Raw genomic sequence first — 16,633 nt, 5'->3', positions numbered from 1 at the left:
CAAAGTCAAACTATTGCCAATTCACTAGGAACAGGTTGAATTCATCAAGGGAAAATGCTAACTGCAAAACCATCCTCATCAGTGCAGCCTTAAGATATGCAAAAAGTTGTTAACTGAATTTGCATTTCACCCTTCCTCCCCAAGGAGCCCAGGGTGGTAAACAGGCATACAATATAAAATCAAAAACAAGCAAAAGCAGATCAAAACATTCTAAAAACAATTACAATCAAAAACATTGAAAAGGCAGTTAGTTAAAAACTTTCTAAATGAAGTTACAGCTAAAAAGATTCTTCCATCCTCAGGGTTGCTCCCCTTTTCCCATATGCTCCTCACGTTCTTTGGATGATGTACTTGTTCTTACATTTTTCTGTTTTGTGTATGTCCATTCTGTTACTGGTTGGTACATATTCTATTGGTTAATAACAATAACAACAACAACAACACTAATAATAATATTCAAAATAAGGCAACAGTTTCTTACCTGGGGTTCTGTCACATTTTGCTTGGATTGTGGTTGCTTAGGATCTAGAGGCATAAAACACACAAGTGTGAGAACAGGGACCTTGGTCAATCACATGATGGTCTGCACTACTGAGACCAGCAGTCCAATGTGCTCAGCACTCTCATGCAACCAGCTTTGATGGCTATGCTCTGCTTCTGTAATTGGAGGCAGCAATGTTCCTGCGTTCCAGCTGTTTGCTGGTTCTCCCATATAGGTCTCCCAGTGAAGACCAGTAGTTGAATTGCGGTAGTGAACTCTACAGCCAGGCCATTGACATGCAGCTTTTCCTGATAAGACACAGGCATGCAACTGAAGCTGTTCATTAAATTAATGGCCAGCCATAGAGTGGGGATGGGGGAGGCTTACCTGAATTCTGCTTGCTTCCCACATTCACACTTCCATCAGTGTCATCAAATACAATTTCTGGCAACTGGGGAATATTGGATTTGGGCTTGACTTGCACACTGGGGAGAAAGGGGGAATGCTTTAATGGCACAAAAATATCTATATGGGTAGCAAAAATATATGACATTGGGACCCTGGAAACTGCTGCCTTATGCCAAGTCAGAACACTGGTCCATCTAGGGCAGAACTGTCCACAATGATTGGCTCTCCAGGGTATGGCTTGGGTGTGTAGAAACCAGCCTATTATATACAGGGTGGGTCCTTTAAAAGAGGCCTCGTGGATACAGAGTACACATGTTCCATGGGGCCTTTTTAAAAAGACTCACTCTGTAGAAGTAAATACTGCACCTATAGCAAGGTAGATTTCAAATAGAAGAATGGCATAAAGTGTGGAACGTAGAGATTAATGATGAATTCATGTGTGCTATCAAAGAAGGGGAATACGGAAGAGAAATTATTTTGAGGAAATATGGAAGGCATTTGTGGAATTTGTATTGTTAAAGCAGAAAGGGGTCAAACCATCTCAAGAAGTGTTAAAATTTTGGAAACTTGGATAATTATGATAAATAATGGTCTCTGGGGTAGGGTGCATTTTTTGGATTATAATTGTTGTTGTTGTTTTAAAAAAAATTAAGAAAAACCTGTAGCTCAGGAGCAGAGCACCTACGTTGTATGCAGAATGCCCCGGGTTCAAACCCTAACATCTCCAGGTAGTGTTGGGAATGTCCACCCTACTGCTTGAAAACCCGGAATGCTGTTGCCAATCAGTGTAGACAATGCCAAGCTAGATGGACCTTGCATATGATCCTAAACGTCGTATCCGTTCCACTGCCCACCTTTATTTCTGGCCCTGCTCACGACTGGGATGGGGCACTTGGAATGTTTCCCAGGAGGGAATGAGGCCCCTGGGCTGTAAATTTGTTTCCCAGAGCCTGTGCTTTCTTCTACAGGCTCCAAATTGGGTGTGGAGGGTGAGAGAATGGAGAGATATGAGAAGCATCTCTTACATCTTCTTTGTGAAGTCCAGTATCAGACGGGTGACTGAGATGTCATGGTCTGGCGTTTTATTCAAAATGCAATATTCCATTTCTTCATCCTGGAGAAGGAGGAGTAAGCAAAAACTGATGATTCTAAACACCAGCCACCTCCTTGCATAAGGGGAGGAAGTAAATGGCCTAGGGACTTTAGCTTGTCAATATTTTTATTATTATTATTATTCATTCTTTATTCTGAATTCAAACAAGGAACGCATAAAACCAGAACGAAGGACAAAAATCAAATTACTTGCAAATTTCTCCAAACAGATTTAAGAGGGCATGAAAGCCAGAAAGTTGTTTCTATTTGCATTTATTTATTTATTTATTTATTTATTTATTTATTTATTTATTTATTTATTTAAATGTACGTACTGCTTGCTTGTAAAAAAACAAGCAAACCAGAGATCTTGGGCGACATGAGGCAAGAACAAGAGCCACCCAAAGCATCTAATGTGGGTACGTGGGCATGGGAACTTGTGGCCTTCTAGGTCTTGTTATCGACTACAAATGTAATACAAAATTCCACCACCTGCTGCATAGAGTTTTTGAGTTCCGTTTGCCCCCTTAAGGTGCGCATATAATGAGTAAGCTTCTCAGAAACTGCCATAATTACAGCATTTTTTGGTACCAGTTCTCTATAACTAACAAGACACTTTTCTATCCTTGTGAAGTAACTAGGCATGCTCCTACCATCAAATAAGTGATTACAGGTTTGCAAACACTCCTGGCATTTTCTCAATCTATAGTTTAGGATCCTATACTTCTCTCTCACTACTACTTCTTTCCAAAAAGGCTCTCTTTTTTTCTCTCTCTCTTTTTTAAACAGCTGGATAGGTCCACCAGAGGGTTTCACGTAGCAATAACATCACTTTTTCAGAGAAGCAGACATAAATCTAAGGAGGTACTACCAATACATTGTCACCTCAGTCCATGTTGTGTCCAAGATGGATTTGTACAAGGCAGAGCATTCTTCTTCATCAGCCAAAAGAACTCAGCAGAAAACAATGATAAATTTGGGTGTTCTAATTGGTCTTGTCTGAGCTAGAATGTACTCAACCTATGGCCTTACCAGATAAGTGGAGAATCCATCATTCCGTGTTCGGTCTAAACTGAATCCCACCTAAAAAAGAAAAAAGCACATACATTTTTTTCCCAAAGAATGAATCATTAAAATTCAAGGTTTTCAACAGATTCTAAGTATGTGTGAAAAACGGTAATCAAGCTTTTTACTTCTTGATAAAAGCAGTCATTTCTCATATTAGAAAAACTTTGCTAAAGCAGTATATAAATGAAATTAAAAAAAACAACGCCTCTCTCAGAAAGTGGCACTGTCACTGGAAGTGTTTAAACAAAGGTTAGGTGGCCATCTGCCAAGGATTCTGTAACTTTGATTCCTGCACTGCAGGGGTTGGATTAGATAACCCTTGGGGTCCCTTCCAACTCTACAATTCTAGGAACTACCATCATCCCTGGTTATTAGTTACCTGAGTCTGATGAGAATTGAAGTCCAGCAGCATCTGGAAAGTCAAGGGCTCTGACCACCACTTCTGGCTCAAAAGTATAGACCTTTGCAAAGGGCCAAGTGGTGTTTGATCCCAATTCATGACCCTCCCTTTGACTGCCCAACCCTTCCATGAAGGCATGGGGGGTGTTCCTTCAGTTGGGGTGCAAAATACAAAAGGGATGCCTACCAGGAAGTCTTTCACTCCGACTGGTTTTACTGAGAGGTTGTGCACGTTGACCATCATGAAGCCATCTTTGAAGAAGCCGAAGGTGTTCAGATGGACTTTCTGACGTACGTCTTCCTGGAAGAAAGGAAACAGGGCTTATTTACAAGCTGCAGTGAGGCAAGCTGATGCAGGGATGGGCAGGGAGGGCACTTGTCACTGGGGTTGGTGAATGCCTTGTCACTCAAGGAGCAGAGGGGGGCCATTTGGGCAGGTGGGATGCTGCCCCACAGACCTCAAGTGTTTCAGCATAGCTCAGTTGGTTAGAACATGCTGCTGATACCACCAAGGCCACAGGTTTAATCCCTATATAGGACAGCTGCATATTCCTGCAATGCAGAAAGTAGGACTAGATGATCCTCAGAGTCCCTTCCAACTCTACAATTCTATGGATAAGTCTACCAACAGCCAGCCCCTTTTTTGCTTGCTTCCATAAGGATGACCCTGCCTGGCAGTCTCAGTGTTACACCTTTTAGAACTCAATAGGGAGGGAGGATGAGGATGAGGCTAGACCTAGAATTACTTGTCTCTGCCTCTCATTGGCTTCGGCTTTTCACCCACCATTGACTGTAGCTGTACCTGTCATTGGCTTTGGCTCCACCTAATGCTTGGGCTCCCTGCCTTCTGCCCCACCAGCCTCAGTGGGCACCAGCCAAAACTACACTCAAGATTGTGACTTGTCTCCCATTGTATAGGGATTTATAGCTTCCCACCTTTCCAGTCCTTCAACCAAGTCCCAAAACAGCTTGCGGAGAATCCAAATTATAATAAAAAAAGCTGGTTTTTTTAAAAAAATAATAATTTTTATTTTAAAAAATATTGAATTACAAAAGAATGTTATATATATATCATCATAGAGTCTCTTAGTTACACCCAATGTAAGACAATGTTGTATCCAGTATAACGTCGAAGGGGAAAAGAAGTAAAAGGAGAGACTGTTGAAAAACAGTACCAAAAAAGAGATGATGCTAACACAAAATACAGAAGTGTCCAGAGAAAAGGGACTAAGCCAATGATGTATCTTTACCAAGCCCACAAAGGGAAAGTCCAAGCCAGGAATAATTCCAAACCAAGTGGAGCTTGAAGTATACTTGAAGGTTTTGAGGGAAATTGTCAGAATTAGGCAGGCATTGCCAAAGATTCCTGAAAGGGAACCATCTGGTCAATCATAACAAAAATATGAGCAGCACGTTCTAGCCTTCTTGGGCTTTGATGCCATTAGGAGATATAGGAGGAGAATGGGCAAAACCATGATATAATTATAGTCTTAGCCTCATTGTGATTAAAGGTATTATGGGGGATAGGCTCCAGGATAATGTGCTCTCCACAAACATGATATCCTCCGTTCATTTGCATTAACCTAACAATGGTTACTGTCAATCTGGGTTTGCCTTGAAGAAGGATTTGAAAATCAGGGTTTGAAACTACGGTAGTTAGCAAACCCTGGTTGAGAGGGAAACTGGTTAGTGGCTGGCAACCTTGGTTTAAAAGGTGGTACTGACATATCTGTTAACCTGGTCAAGTCCACAGAGGGAGAGGAGAATGGCACTCTAGAGAGGTAGGAGCATAGGCTCTTGCAGCCTGTCATTGGTGTAATGTGGTGCCGTGGTTAGAGTGTCATACTAGTCAGCAACCTAAAGCCCATGGGCCACAAGCGGCACATGGGGGCCGTTTAACCAGCCCACGAGCCGAGTCACCAACTCGGTGAGTCCCTGCACACTGCGCTAAACCGGCACGGCATGGGGACTCGCTTCCATGACGCCAAAACTCGCATCTGCGCAGACGCCAAAAACTATGGGCGCGGGCACACAATCTGGCCCACAGAGGGATCTCCGCTGGAGTGAACCAGCCCAGGCAAGGTAAACCTTGCTGACCCCTGTACTAGAACCTGAGAAAGACTAGGGTTCAAATACTCATTCAGCCATGAAGCTGGGTGAACTTGGGGCCAGTCACTGCCTCTATCAGACTAACCTACCTCACAGGATTGTTGTGGGGATTAGATGAGGGAGAAAAAGAAACATATATGCCACCTTGAGCTCATTAGAGAAAAAGTTAGGATATAAATGCAATAAATAAATAAAAGCAATGCAGGGCATCTTGGCACCCTGTAGTTGTTGTTTGGACTCCAGCTACTATCAGCCGCAGGCAGCCTGGCCAAACGGTCATATCTAGAAGGCACCATGCTGGCCACCCCCGCCTAAAGGGACAAGCTGTACCAGCTTTCAACAACCTGGTGCTGCTTCAGATGCTGTTGGACTCCAACTCGCCTCAGGCCCCAGCCAGCTGATGGGAGTTGGAGTCCAAGAACATCTGGAGGACACCATGTGTTGCTATGCAAAATAAAACCACAGCTGCAAGTCTCTGCCTGTGCCATGGAAGGCGGACAAGGAGCGATTCATTCAAATGACAATCTGCCCTGCCCAAGATACACCTTATGGTTCTGTTTTCCCACACACACCCAGCCTCAAGAGCACACACCCGGCTTGCTGATGGAGGTCCAGTTATCTGCAGCGCTGTTTCTCTGGCCATTGCTTCCAGTTAAGAAGTGTGTTACATTTACTCAATGGAAATCAGTTGCATGTGAAATGTCCAGGACTTGCCACAGAGACAGAGATTCTTAAGACACCCGCTAGATTTATCACTGAGACACAAACAAGAGCAAGCTTGGAGCACTTGAAATCTGAAGAGCAACACTTTCTGGTTTAATCAGTAGGGGGCAACGTCACCACAGCCCATGTACAATGAGGGAGCTAAAGGATCTCATGAAACAGGACTGGAAATTGTGACTAAGGCCCTAGGGGGCATGTCCACACACACAAAAGCCAACTATGGATGCTATGATTAACAAGAACATGGGAATGTGTCAAAGTATTGAATGCTGAACCTGCATTTGCCACTACAGTACTTAAGAAAGTAGGGGGTCAACAGCAGGGGAGGGTTTTCTCTTCATGCCCTGTCGGGATCCCTGAAATTACTGCGTCAGCTAGTGTGTGTGTGCGTGTGTGCATGTGCGCATATGTGTGTATGTATGGAGAGAGAGAGAGAGAGAGAGAGAGAGAGAGAGAGAGAGGGAGAGGAATTCTTACAAACCCTAACCACATCTCACAGCTAAAGTCTGAAGAAATAACCTGCTTTGAGTCATACCCACCACCCTTTTTTCAAAATAGACAGAGGGAAGAATTCAATCAACCTTGCATAGTCTTTTTTTTTAATTGAACACAATTTATATGCTGCTTGTTCAACAGAAGACCTCTAAGCAGTTTATAAAGAACACCTAAACCCTATACCTGCCATTATAAAGAAGTTCAAGAGAGCCGGACAAGAAAACCACTACTGTTCTTTTCAATCAACCTAGCAAAGTTTTATTACTGTACATATGAAAAATCAACAGAACATGATTACAGGCCTCCAAGGACACATGGCAACTTGTGAAATGACACATTTGTTTAAAAACTGAAATGACTTGAAAGTTAAATGTAATTAAATATAAATTTGGTACTTCTGAAGGGGGGATTGTTGAACATTGATAATTGCTTCTTGTATAAATACAGTATACGAAAACAATAGGCCTAAAATATTGGGGGGGGGGGAGTCCAAGGATGCTCAGACAAGAATACAGTAACTTGGGGTGGGGGAATCACAGACCAGAAAATAAAAAAGGAAATGCATTAACTATCAGTTCAAACCCTTAATTTTAAGCAATATAAGCATGCCAATTTACCATTAATAGCATTTTTTAAATGCTGGATTGGTCTCTCCCTATACCTAGCAGCTGAATTTCACAAGACTGAATTACTCATAGAACCATGTTGAGATTTCAAATGTATATATTATCTATGCAGCCCATTATTCTACAGTTTCGGTTACAAGTGTTTTGCAACTTCTGAGAAAGAACTGCACGCCGGCAAGGGAAATGAGTAAGATGTGATGGAGGAAACTGACAAGGGAGAAAAATAAAATCAGCATAGTTTTACTTTCAAGCATCAGCCTCACACATCTACTTTTGTTTACCCCATCCATGCTCTTGCTTAATGACGCATGTCTGTACTTGCAGCTTGAGAAACCACAATACCAGGTCACCAATCATGCATAAGAGGATCAGAAGACCATGGCAAACCTCCTAACAAATGGCAGTACTATTTTTTCATTTTGTTCTTTGTAGAGTTATTTTTAAGCATGCCACACACCCAAATGCTAGCAATTAAGCAGCATAAGTGCCATTAAATTAAATAGTTATTTTCATTTTTTAAAGGGGCTAGTAGGTTTAATGAATAATAATAGAGAGTGTGGTACAGTGATTAGTGTGTCGGGCTAGGGCCAGGGAGAACAGAGTTCAAATCCTCATTCAGCTATGAAACTCACTTGGACCACTGCATCTTTTCAGTCTAATCTACGGTACCTCACAGAATCTTTGTGGGGATTAAATGAGAAGGGAAACCTTGTATGCGACCTTGACCTCCTTGGAGAAAAAGGGGATATAGAATCATAGAATCATAGAGTTGGAAGAGACCACAAGGGCCATCCAGTCCAACCCCATATAGATGCAATAATAAAAAATGAAAATAATAATAAATGCACATAGGGTTGCCAGACTCAACAGAGTACAGGACTTCTGTGCCTTTAATTGCCCTGCTCTCTTTTGAGTCTGGAAACCTTAGAGAGAAACCAGCAGACCCTTTGTTTAATTTCCAAGCAAAGGGTCTGCTGGCTTCTCTTTAAGGTTTCCAGACTCAAAAGAGAGCAGGGCAATTAAAGGCACAGAAGTCCTGTCCTCTATTGAGTCTGGCAACCCTAAATGCATAAGGCTCAAAAGCACTGAACCAGAGGGGCTTCATATGTTGTGGTCCACCAGAATCCTGCCCTTGAAAGTGAAGCGATTCTAACATCTTGGACATACAATGGCCAAGGAGGTTCCCCACTCAAAGAAAATTTGCCAATGGAATTGTGCAACAGTGAAAGCAAAAAAACAAAACAAAAACAAAAAACCTCTCTGGTAGTAGGTGCTTCCCAAGATGGTCCTGCATGTGTGTGAGGGACTCCACGGAACACGCCTACCCAGTGATCACCTTCGATGTCAAGCCTGCCACCACCAAATATCACACCTGGGATCACTGTTCACATCTTCTGAGTTGTTACTCATCTCAGCAATGCCAAAGTTGGGAGAAAAGTAGGGGTGCACTTGCCACTGCAAGTGAAGATACAGAAGCCTGGCCACACCAATGGTACAACAGTCATTTTATTTGCACACCAAACAAACACTCTACAGTTGAGCTACAGTCTCTCTGCAAAATCACTAGGAAAGTCCCGATGTGTTCCATGGGATATGTTATATACAGAGCATTGCACAGCCCCAATGAATCACACAGATTGGCTATTTTGGTCCACATCCTGTTTTTCCTACAGTGGCTAATCAGATCAATACAGGATTCAGCTTTCATTACAGTGCAACTATGTTACTCAGAGTCCATCAGGCTCACTCCCAAGTCTGCATAGAATTGCAGTCTTAAGTGGATATCAGTTAAGCAGGCTCTTACTCAAATATCTAAGGATTTCAAAAGATGCATTACATCAGGAATATTGCAAGGTGCCTTATAAAGTCAAAGCATTGCACTGCAGATTTGCATTGCAAATTCTGCACTGTAGGGGGTTGAACTAGAACACATGACCCCTGGGGTACCTTCTAATATTACAATTCTATAATTCTGTGAAAGTGTTGGCCCACCTACTTCAGAACTGGAAGTAGCTCTCCAGGCTTTCCCAGTTGAAAGTTACCTAGAAATGCCAGGCATTGGACCCATTTCTTTCTATAGGAAAAGAAGGTGTTCTACCACTGAACTAGGGCCCTTTGTTTACCACATTGTAGTCCTCATGGTTCTGAATAAAATGCAGAGTCAAACAGGAACATAGGAAGCTGCCTTATACCGAGTCAGACCATTGGTCAGTCCAGCTCAGTACTGCCTACACTGACTGGCAGCATCTCTCCAGGATTTCAGGGGCTAAAGGGAAAGGGAACAAGGATCCCCCAGCCCAGCTCTCATAGTTTTAACCTCCAATTGGAACATAGCTAATTTAGGCAAATGCTTTACCTCTCAGCAGTGCTAAGCTGTACCTGTTAAAATTCCCGTGGATGTGTACCTAATACCAACAATGTTGACTTCCTGCTGACATGACCTTAGGTCGCTTGACATAAGGTGCAGCAGACTTCAGGCCATGCAAGAACAAAAAGCAAAACAAGTACTTGATTGAATCTCAAGCTAAAGGTTCCTCCAGTCCAGCAGTGGCCAACCAGATGCCCCAATGGGAAGCCTCAAAAAGTTGTAACATCTCCTCACAGAGGAGTTGATCCAGCTCCTTAATTAGTTTAGCAGCCCATCCCCGCCTCTACAAAATCCTTTTTGAGGTGCTGCAACCAGAACAGTACACAGTGGCCTTGTTTATACAACATAGAAAGCCAAACAATGGCTTCTAGGGGTGGAGAAAGTTTTCAGACAGAGGGTTGCACTCCTGCAATGCTGAGAAAGTTAGAAGTAGCAAGCAGCAAAGCACTGGCGGAGAAAAATTATGCTTGTAAACTTCAACATTACTGTTAAACAAACATCCCTAGAAAGTTGGGTCAGGACCTACTTTTCCTCCCACAAACAATTTTGAAAAGTGGGTTACAGTAAGGGTGGGAAAGCCTCAGGTCTGGGGACCAGAAGCGGCCCTCTAGGTTTCTCTATCTGGCTCCCGGGACACTTCCTGGGCCACACCCCTTTCCCCAGGCCACACCCCTTCACACTCTTCTCAAGTGCTTTTGCTTGGCTGGAACACACTTGAACTGTGACAATGCCTTTTGATTCCCTGAATGGAGGATGGAGATGTGTGTACGTGAAGATGCAAAGGCTGGGGGAGGAGCGGACAGAAAACATTAGGGGAAACAAGGGCATGTCAGAACCAGAGAAGTTGACATGAAACTGAAGCAAATAAATAGTTGCACTCTAGTTTATTGCAATTTCTTCCCAACTTTTTCTGGGTCCCCCCCCCCCCAGGCCCTCACATTTCTCTGTACAGTATGTATAAAAATCTCCAAGCTTTGATTAGCTGGCATGTGGGTGAGTCACATACATGGCTTGGCCCACTTTTGCCTCTGGCCAAGCCCACCATTGGCATGAAGCCCCCAGAATGTTGTCCAGAAGGGAATGGGCACTCACTCATCTTGAAAAAGTTTCCACACCCCTGATTTATAGAATGTCCAATAGCTTACATGTTTATTTCTTTTGTCCCTGTGTAATGAAGAGAGCAAAGACAAGGTGAGTTTGGAGAAGGCAAATTAACCTGAAGCTTTTATTCACCTGCAGTTTTCCAGTTTGAGGCACTCAAACGTTATGCACTAGTCCTTACAACAGAAGGAAATGACCTGCTAAAAGGGGCATTGCTCAACTGAGCCATGAGCTAAAGAATGAGTAAGCATTTTTGTTGTTGGGTCTTTCCTGACAGCTTCAGAAAAAACTGAACAAGAAACGGGAGGGGATGAAACAAGATTGTAATGGGTGCAATTATAACACTGCCTAAGATGATGGCAAACCAGGCCATCCACACCTTCTGGTATGCTTAGCTCAACACATGCCACATCATGGAATGAAGTGGAATGAAGCTTAGCTTACAAAGGGCAGGGCTTTCCCAGCCAGGGTTCCAACACTGTGGAATGTCCCCGACCCCCAGCATTGAAGCCTGGCCTCCATCCCTGACCACTCAGTCCTTTCTCCAGAACTACAAACTGCAAAGACTAGAATCTTCCTTTATTTTTTAGGGAGAGGCACCAGCTTTGCATGCAGAAAGTCCAGCATGTGACCTACCTTCCAAATAATCCTGGGAACTGTAGGTTGTTAAGAGCTCTGGGAATTGCGACTGTGAGTGGTTAACTACAGTTCCCTTGATTCTTTCAGAGAAGCCATGTGCATTAAATGTACAGCATGGATGTGACCTGGATTGAAGCATATTTTGGAATCCCTATGATTGTAGGCTTTCCTACACATTACACTGCATGATCTGGATGCAGGAGGCTCCAGGTTCAGGCCCTGGCATTGTCAGGAAAGAATCAATTCTGAACCTTGGAGAGTTGCTGCTAGTTAAGTGTAAACAATGCTGAGCTAGATGGACCAACAGCCTGACTCAGTGTGCATAGGAAGCTGCTTTAAACTGAGTCCCACCATTGGATCCACCTAGTCCAGTCAGGCAGCCTCTCCCAACCCTAGAAGGAGGTGCTATGAGTTGAACCGTTGCACCTTCAACCATCTGCATGCAAAGCAGATGCTCTACCACTGAGCCCTTTCCCAGATAAGGCAGGTTCCTATGATCCTGCGCTTTACCATCTTAAAAGTTTAGTGCTATTAGCTGCCATAAGATAAAATAATTAATATCCTGAACTTGGAGGACTTTCAAAGATCTGAACTTACAGTACAATAGTCCTCATTAATGGTGTTTGTGTATAAGTAACACCAAGGTGGGAAACTCCCAAGTTCCAATTCCATTTGACTATGAAGCTCACTGAGTAACTGGTGGTCACTGTCTTAGCCTAACCTCCTCAAAGGATTGTTGTGATGAGTTTTTTTTTTTGGGGGGGGGGGTCTGACGGAGACTAAAATTAAAGTCTCCCACATTGCCAAGAAGCTTGGAAGGTGATCGTTTGGCCAGTCATAGAGGTTAGGATAAAGAGGATAAAATGAGGTGGGGAGGTGATAGAGGGAATAATGAACTACACTGTCTTGAGCTCCTAAGAGAAAGGACAGGACAGAAATGGTCTTTCATCATTATTTATTAAAGCATAAGAATTTCCCTTATGAGCCAAACCTTTAGTCTAGCTCAGTACTGTCTACATTGGCTTTTTAAAAAAGATATATTTTTTAAAGCAACAGATAAACAAACACCTAACAGCAGCCATAAGTACAAGCCATAAGTACAAGCAGCCATAAATGGGGGAAAGAGTCAAAGCAGCATGAAAGGCTAAATGACTATCTGAATAAAGTCTTTTCCTGAGAGCAGAAGGAGATTGATAGGAAGGGAATTCCATGGCTGGGCACAACCCCTAAAGAGGCCCATCCCTGCCACATGTGCCTTGGATACTAGAAGAATTGGCAAAAAGACTTTCTGGAAGATCTCAAAAGGCAGGTTCATTGATAAGAAAGTGGTTCTTTGAGTAACCTGGTCTTTCTAGAACTTCCAGGTCGTGATCAACACTTTGAGTTCTGCCCCAAGAGCCACACAAGTTCCTGTAACTGTTCCCATTCAACACCTTTCTGCAGCATTCAGAGAAAGCTTCAAGTTTCTAAACACAGTTGAAAAGGCAGAGTTGCACAGAATATATTAGAGCAGTCCACATTAGATGTAACCAAGGAATGTTATCATGGCCAGATCTAACACATCTGCTGTCCTATGGCGTTCCAGTTTACTGCCAAGATCTGGATATCCAGGCTCAGTAATGGCTTCAGGAGAGCACCCAGGCTCTGAACAAGAGTCCTCTAGGGAAGCACAGCCCTAGCTAAGGCACGATAACTCATATTCCCAAATTCTACTGACAACACAGGGTTCTGAAGTGGCTCAAGCAATTGTTCATACCCTCAAGCTGCACAAACAGAGCTGTGCCCATAATAACTAGATGAGCAGGCAATGGACATGCCACATGATAACCACAACACCTAGGCCCATATGCCTATCAGCAGCTACATACAGAGTGTTATCTCAAACTAACCACCACACCTGTAATTTATGCATATTTAACTTCTGCACATTCAGATTTAAGTGGGTAGCAATTCTTTAAGGGGACAGAATTCTTGAAAAAATAACTTTGGTAATCCCACACAACATTGAACCCAATGTGTTTTGATTATATACAATTTTGGCTTTTGGTGTGATACCTGAAACATAACCTCCATATAAGTTGCAGGCTTACTGTAACGCTCATTATCATCCCAATTACTAAACACTCATTATCATCCCAATTACTAAACACTAATAACCTTTAATTATATTGCTAACAATAAGAATAGGTTGTATGCAACTTAGTCCTACTCATAATTGATCCCTTGAACTTAACATATCTAAGTTACTCATTTAAATGTTTCCAGGCCCAATTCAAGATGATCAGGTTAATGTTTAGAGCAGGCACCCCCAAACTGCGGCCCTCCAGATGTTTTTTTCCTACAACTCCCATGATCCCTAGCTAACAGGACCAGTGGTTGGGGAAGATGGGAATTGTAATCCAAAACATCTGGAGGGCCGAAGTTTGGGGATGCCTGGTTTAGAGTAAGGTTACCAGACGTCCCCGTTTCCAGGGGACAGTCCCCGGATTTACAAATCGGTCCCCATAGAAAATCCATTGAAGTTTAAAAGTGCCCCCAGATACATTGAAAAAGATCTGGTAACCTTAGTTTAGAGCCCTAAAGATTCACTGAGCTTAAGATTCACAGAGGGGACCCTCTTGGTAGTTCCACCACCCTCTGAACCCTGACAGGACAGCACCTTCTCTGTGGCAGGTCCCCCCACACAGAGGTAGGTCTGACTTCCTTAGAATACAGCTTTGAGGTGATCCAGAGACAGTCTACTGGCCTATTCCTACCTCTTTTTCTTAATGGTGACTGTTCTTACTCAGGCTGCACAGAAAAAGCATTCTGATTCTTGAAACTAATTCCAAGTGTACAGATAAAACATAATAGAATTCTTACAGGATGTGGTATTAGTGTGTAAAAACAGTCCAGATCCAATGATCCTCAGGCATGCACCTTCAGATGGTGGAGATGCCAGGCACCATTCTGGCACCCCGGCATCTTCGCTTGGTGACAAGTGGTTGATAGCCAGGTGCAAATGCACCAGGCACCTGGCTAATTTTGAACACTGATAGGGAGAGATGGTCCTTGAAGTAGTGTGATCCTGAGCCGTTTAAGACTTCATAGGTCAAAACCAGCACTCTGAATTGTGCCCAGAAACTACTTCGCAGTCAGTGCAGGTGGGCCAGGATTGGTGCAATATGTCCTTCCCCACTGAACTCTGCACCAGCTGAAGTTTCCAAACTGTCTTCAGAGGCACCCCATATATACAATGCATTGCAGTAGTCTAACCGAGAGGTTACCAGAGCATAGGCGGCATAAGTTAGGCTATTCCTGTCCAGATGGGGCACAGCTGTGCCACCAGCCAAAACTGATGGAAGGCACTCTCTGCCACTGAGGCCACTTGAGCCTCAAACAAAATCAAAGGGTCCAGAAGGACCCCTAACCTACATACCTGCTCCTTCAGAAGGAGTGTAACCCCATCAGGAACAGGCAACCTCCTATCCAACCAGTCTTAGGGAACCACCCACCAACAGTGCTTTATCTGGATTGAGCTTCAGTTTGTTGGCACATCCACTGCCACACCTACAGATGTAAAGGAAAAGTAGAGTTGTATGTCATCAGCATGTTGCTAACAGAACCCCGGATGACCCCATTCAGCAGTTTCATGTAGATGTTGATCAGCATAAGCGGGGGAGATCAAACCCTGAGGTACCCCACATTGAAGGCTCCATGTGGCCAAAGAGCACTTCCCAAACATTACCCCCTGAAAACAACCATCCAAGTAGTACTAGAACTACCACAAAGCAGAACCACTCAACCCACAACTCAAGACAGTTTCTCTAGAAGGACCGCTGAGGTAAAGAATTGACAGGGATGCCTTTCCCATGTCTCTCTTCTGCCAGAGGATATCATACAGGGTGGCCAAAGCAGTTTCTGTATCAAATACCAGCCAAACCCCCAACTGAAATGAATCCAGAAAAATCACCATTAAGTCCTTCTCAGAGGTGACCCACTGGAAATCAATGACACCAAGTCAGTCATAACCATCAATTTCAAAGGGCCTACACTGAGTAACATTAAACCAGGCTACAACCCAATAAAAACAGTTTTAGCCATCTAAGTCCTACAATACCCACGGGAGGCCAGTGACCCCAGAGTCAGCCACACGGATCAATTTCAAGAGGTCTCCTCTTGGGTATTGTTGTTGTTGTTTATTTCCGATCCATTACCCACCGATTTCAATTGTTTAGTCTCGAATAGGCCTCAACACTGCCTACAACCCAATAACGATAAGGATGGGCTTCATCCAACGAAGTCCTACTCAAGAGTAGAACGCACTGGTCACTGCCCACTGTCTTTCAAAGGGTCTCCTGCCGAAAAAGGGCAAGCAGTGATCGCAGTCCTAGCAGGGTGGAAGAAGTTGTCTCGCCGGGTTCAACCCTCGCCACACCGGCCCCGTGACCCGCCCGATTCGCTCCTCTCCTTTTCTCTCCTCCCCCTCCTTTCCCCCAACCCTCATGCCCCCCTCCAGCGGGCCTACTTTGAGAGTGAGGTGGTGAACTCGGGCCCGCGCGGGGTCCCCCAGGAGCAGAGCCGCCAGCAGGATCAGCGCCGCCTTAGGCGAAGGAACCAAGCAGGAACCGCCACCGCCTCTCCTGCTCCTGCACGACGCCATGTTTATTCCAGCATCAACACTGGCCATCCTCGCAGGCCCCTCCTACTTCCGGGGTCAAGGGGCGACGTGGAGGAGGAAGAGGAACAGACCGGAAACTACGCTACAGCAGCAGGGATCATAGAGAGATGGGCTAGACTAGAGAAACGTTTACTAGGGCCTCACACCTTCGAAAGCGACGAGCCTTGGAAGCCGCGGGGTTTTTTCTCACCTAAGGGATGAGCGGGGCAATCAAAAACCCCATATATGGAATTATTTCCTCCAAGAAGCTTAAGGTGGCATAGGTGGATCTCCCCTCCCTTCCATCTTATCCTCACAACAACCCTGTGAGGTAGTTTAGGCTGAGAGAGGCAGTGGCTGGCCGCAAAGTCAGACCCGGCGAGCTTCCTGGCCCCAATCCCTTATTCCTGATTTTACTTAATTATTATCTGTGAATGCTTTAAATAGTTGCTTTAAACTATTTTTTTTAGCGATCTTTTGATTCT

The 16,633-nt window shown here is 44.0% G+C and overlaps 1 protein-coding gene across 1 annotated transcript in view; it reads right to left on the bottom strand.

Annotated features, from left to right (window-relative positions):
• The window catches only part of GPR107 (G protein-coupled receptor 107), a 44,930-nt gene extending 28,734 nt beyond the window's left edge, over nt 1–16,196 (bottom strand). The window contains exons 1-6 of the mRNA XM_035112988.3: nt 16,017–16,196; nt 3,636–3,749; nt 3,014–3,064; nt 1,915–2,003; nt 869–966; nt 482–525 (exon numbers count right to left, since the gene is read on the bottom strand). Of these exons, the coding sequence (XP_034968879.2) occupies nt 482–525; nt 869–966; nt 1,915–2,003; nt 3,014–3,064; nt 3,636–3,749; nt 16,017–16,178 (558 nt within the window). The 5' untranslated portion in view covers nt 16,179–16,196. The remainder of the gene's footprint in view (nt 1–481; nt 526–868; nt 967–1,914; nt 2,004–3,013; nt 3,065–3,635; nt 3,750–16,016) is intronic.
• Nucleotides 16,197–16,633: the final 437 nt, after the last annotated feature.

This window comes from Zootoca vivipara, chromosome Z2 (genome assembly GCF_965207765.1).
Source record: "Zootoca vivipara chromosome Z2, rZooViv2.hap1.1, whole genome shotgun sequence".
Taxonomy (NCBI): domain Eukaryota; kingdom Metazoa; phylum Chordata; class Lepidosauria; order Squamata; family Lacertidae; genus Zootoca; species Zootoca vivipara.
This window is presented reverse-complemented; position numbering and strand designations above follow the sequence as displayed.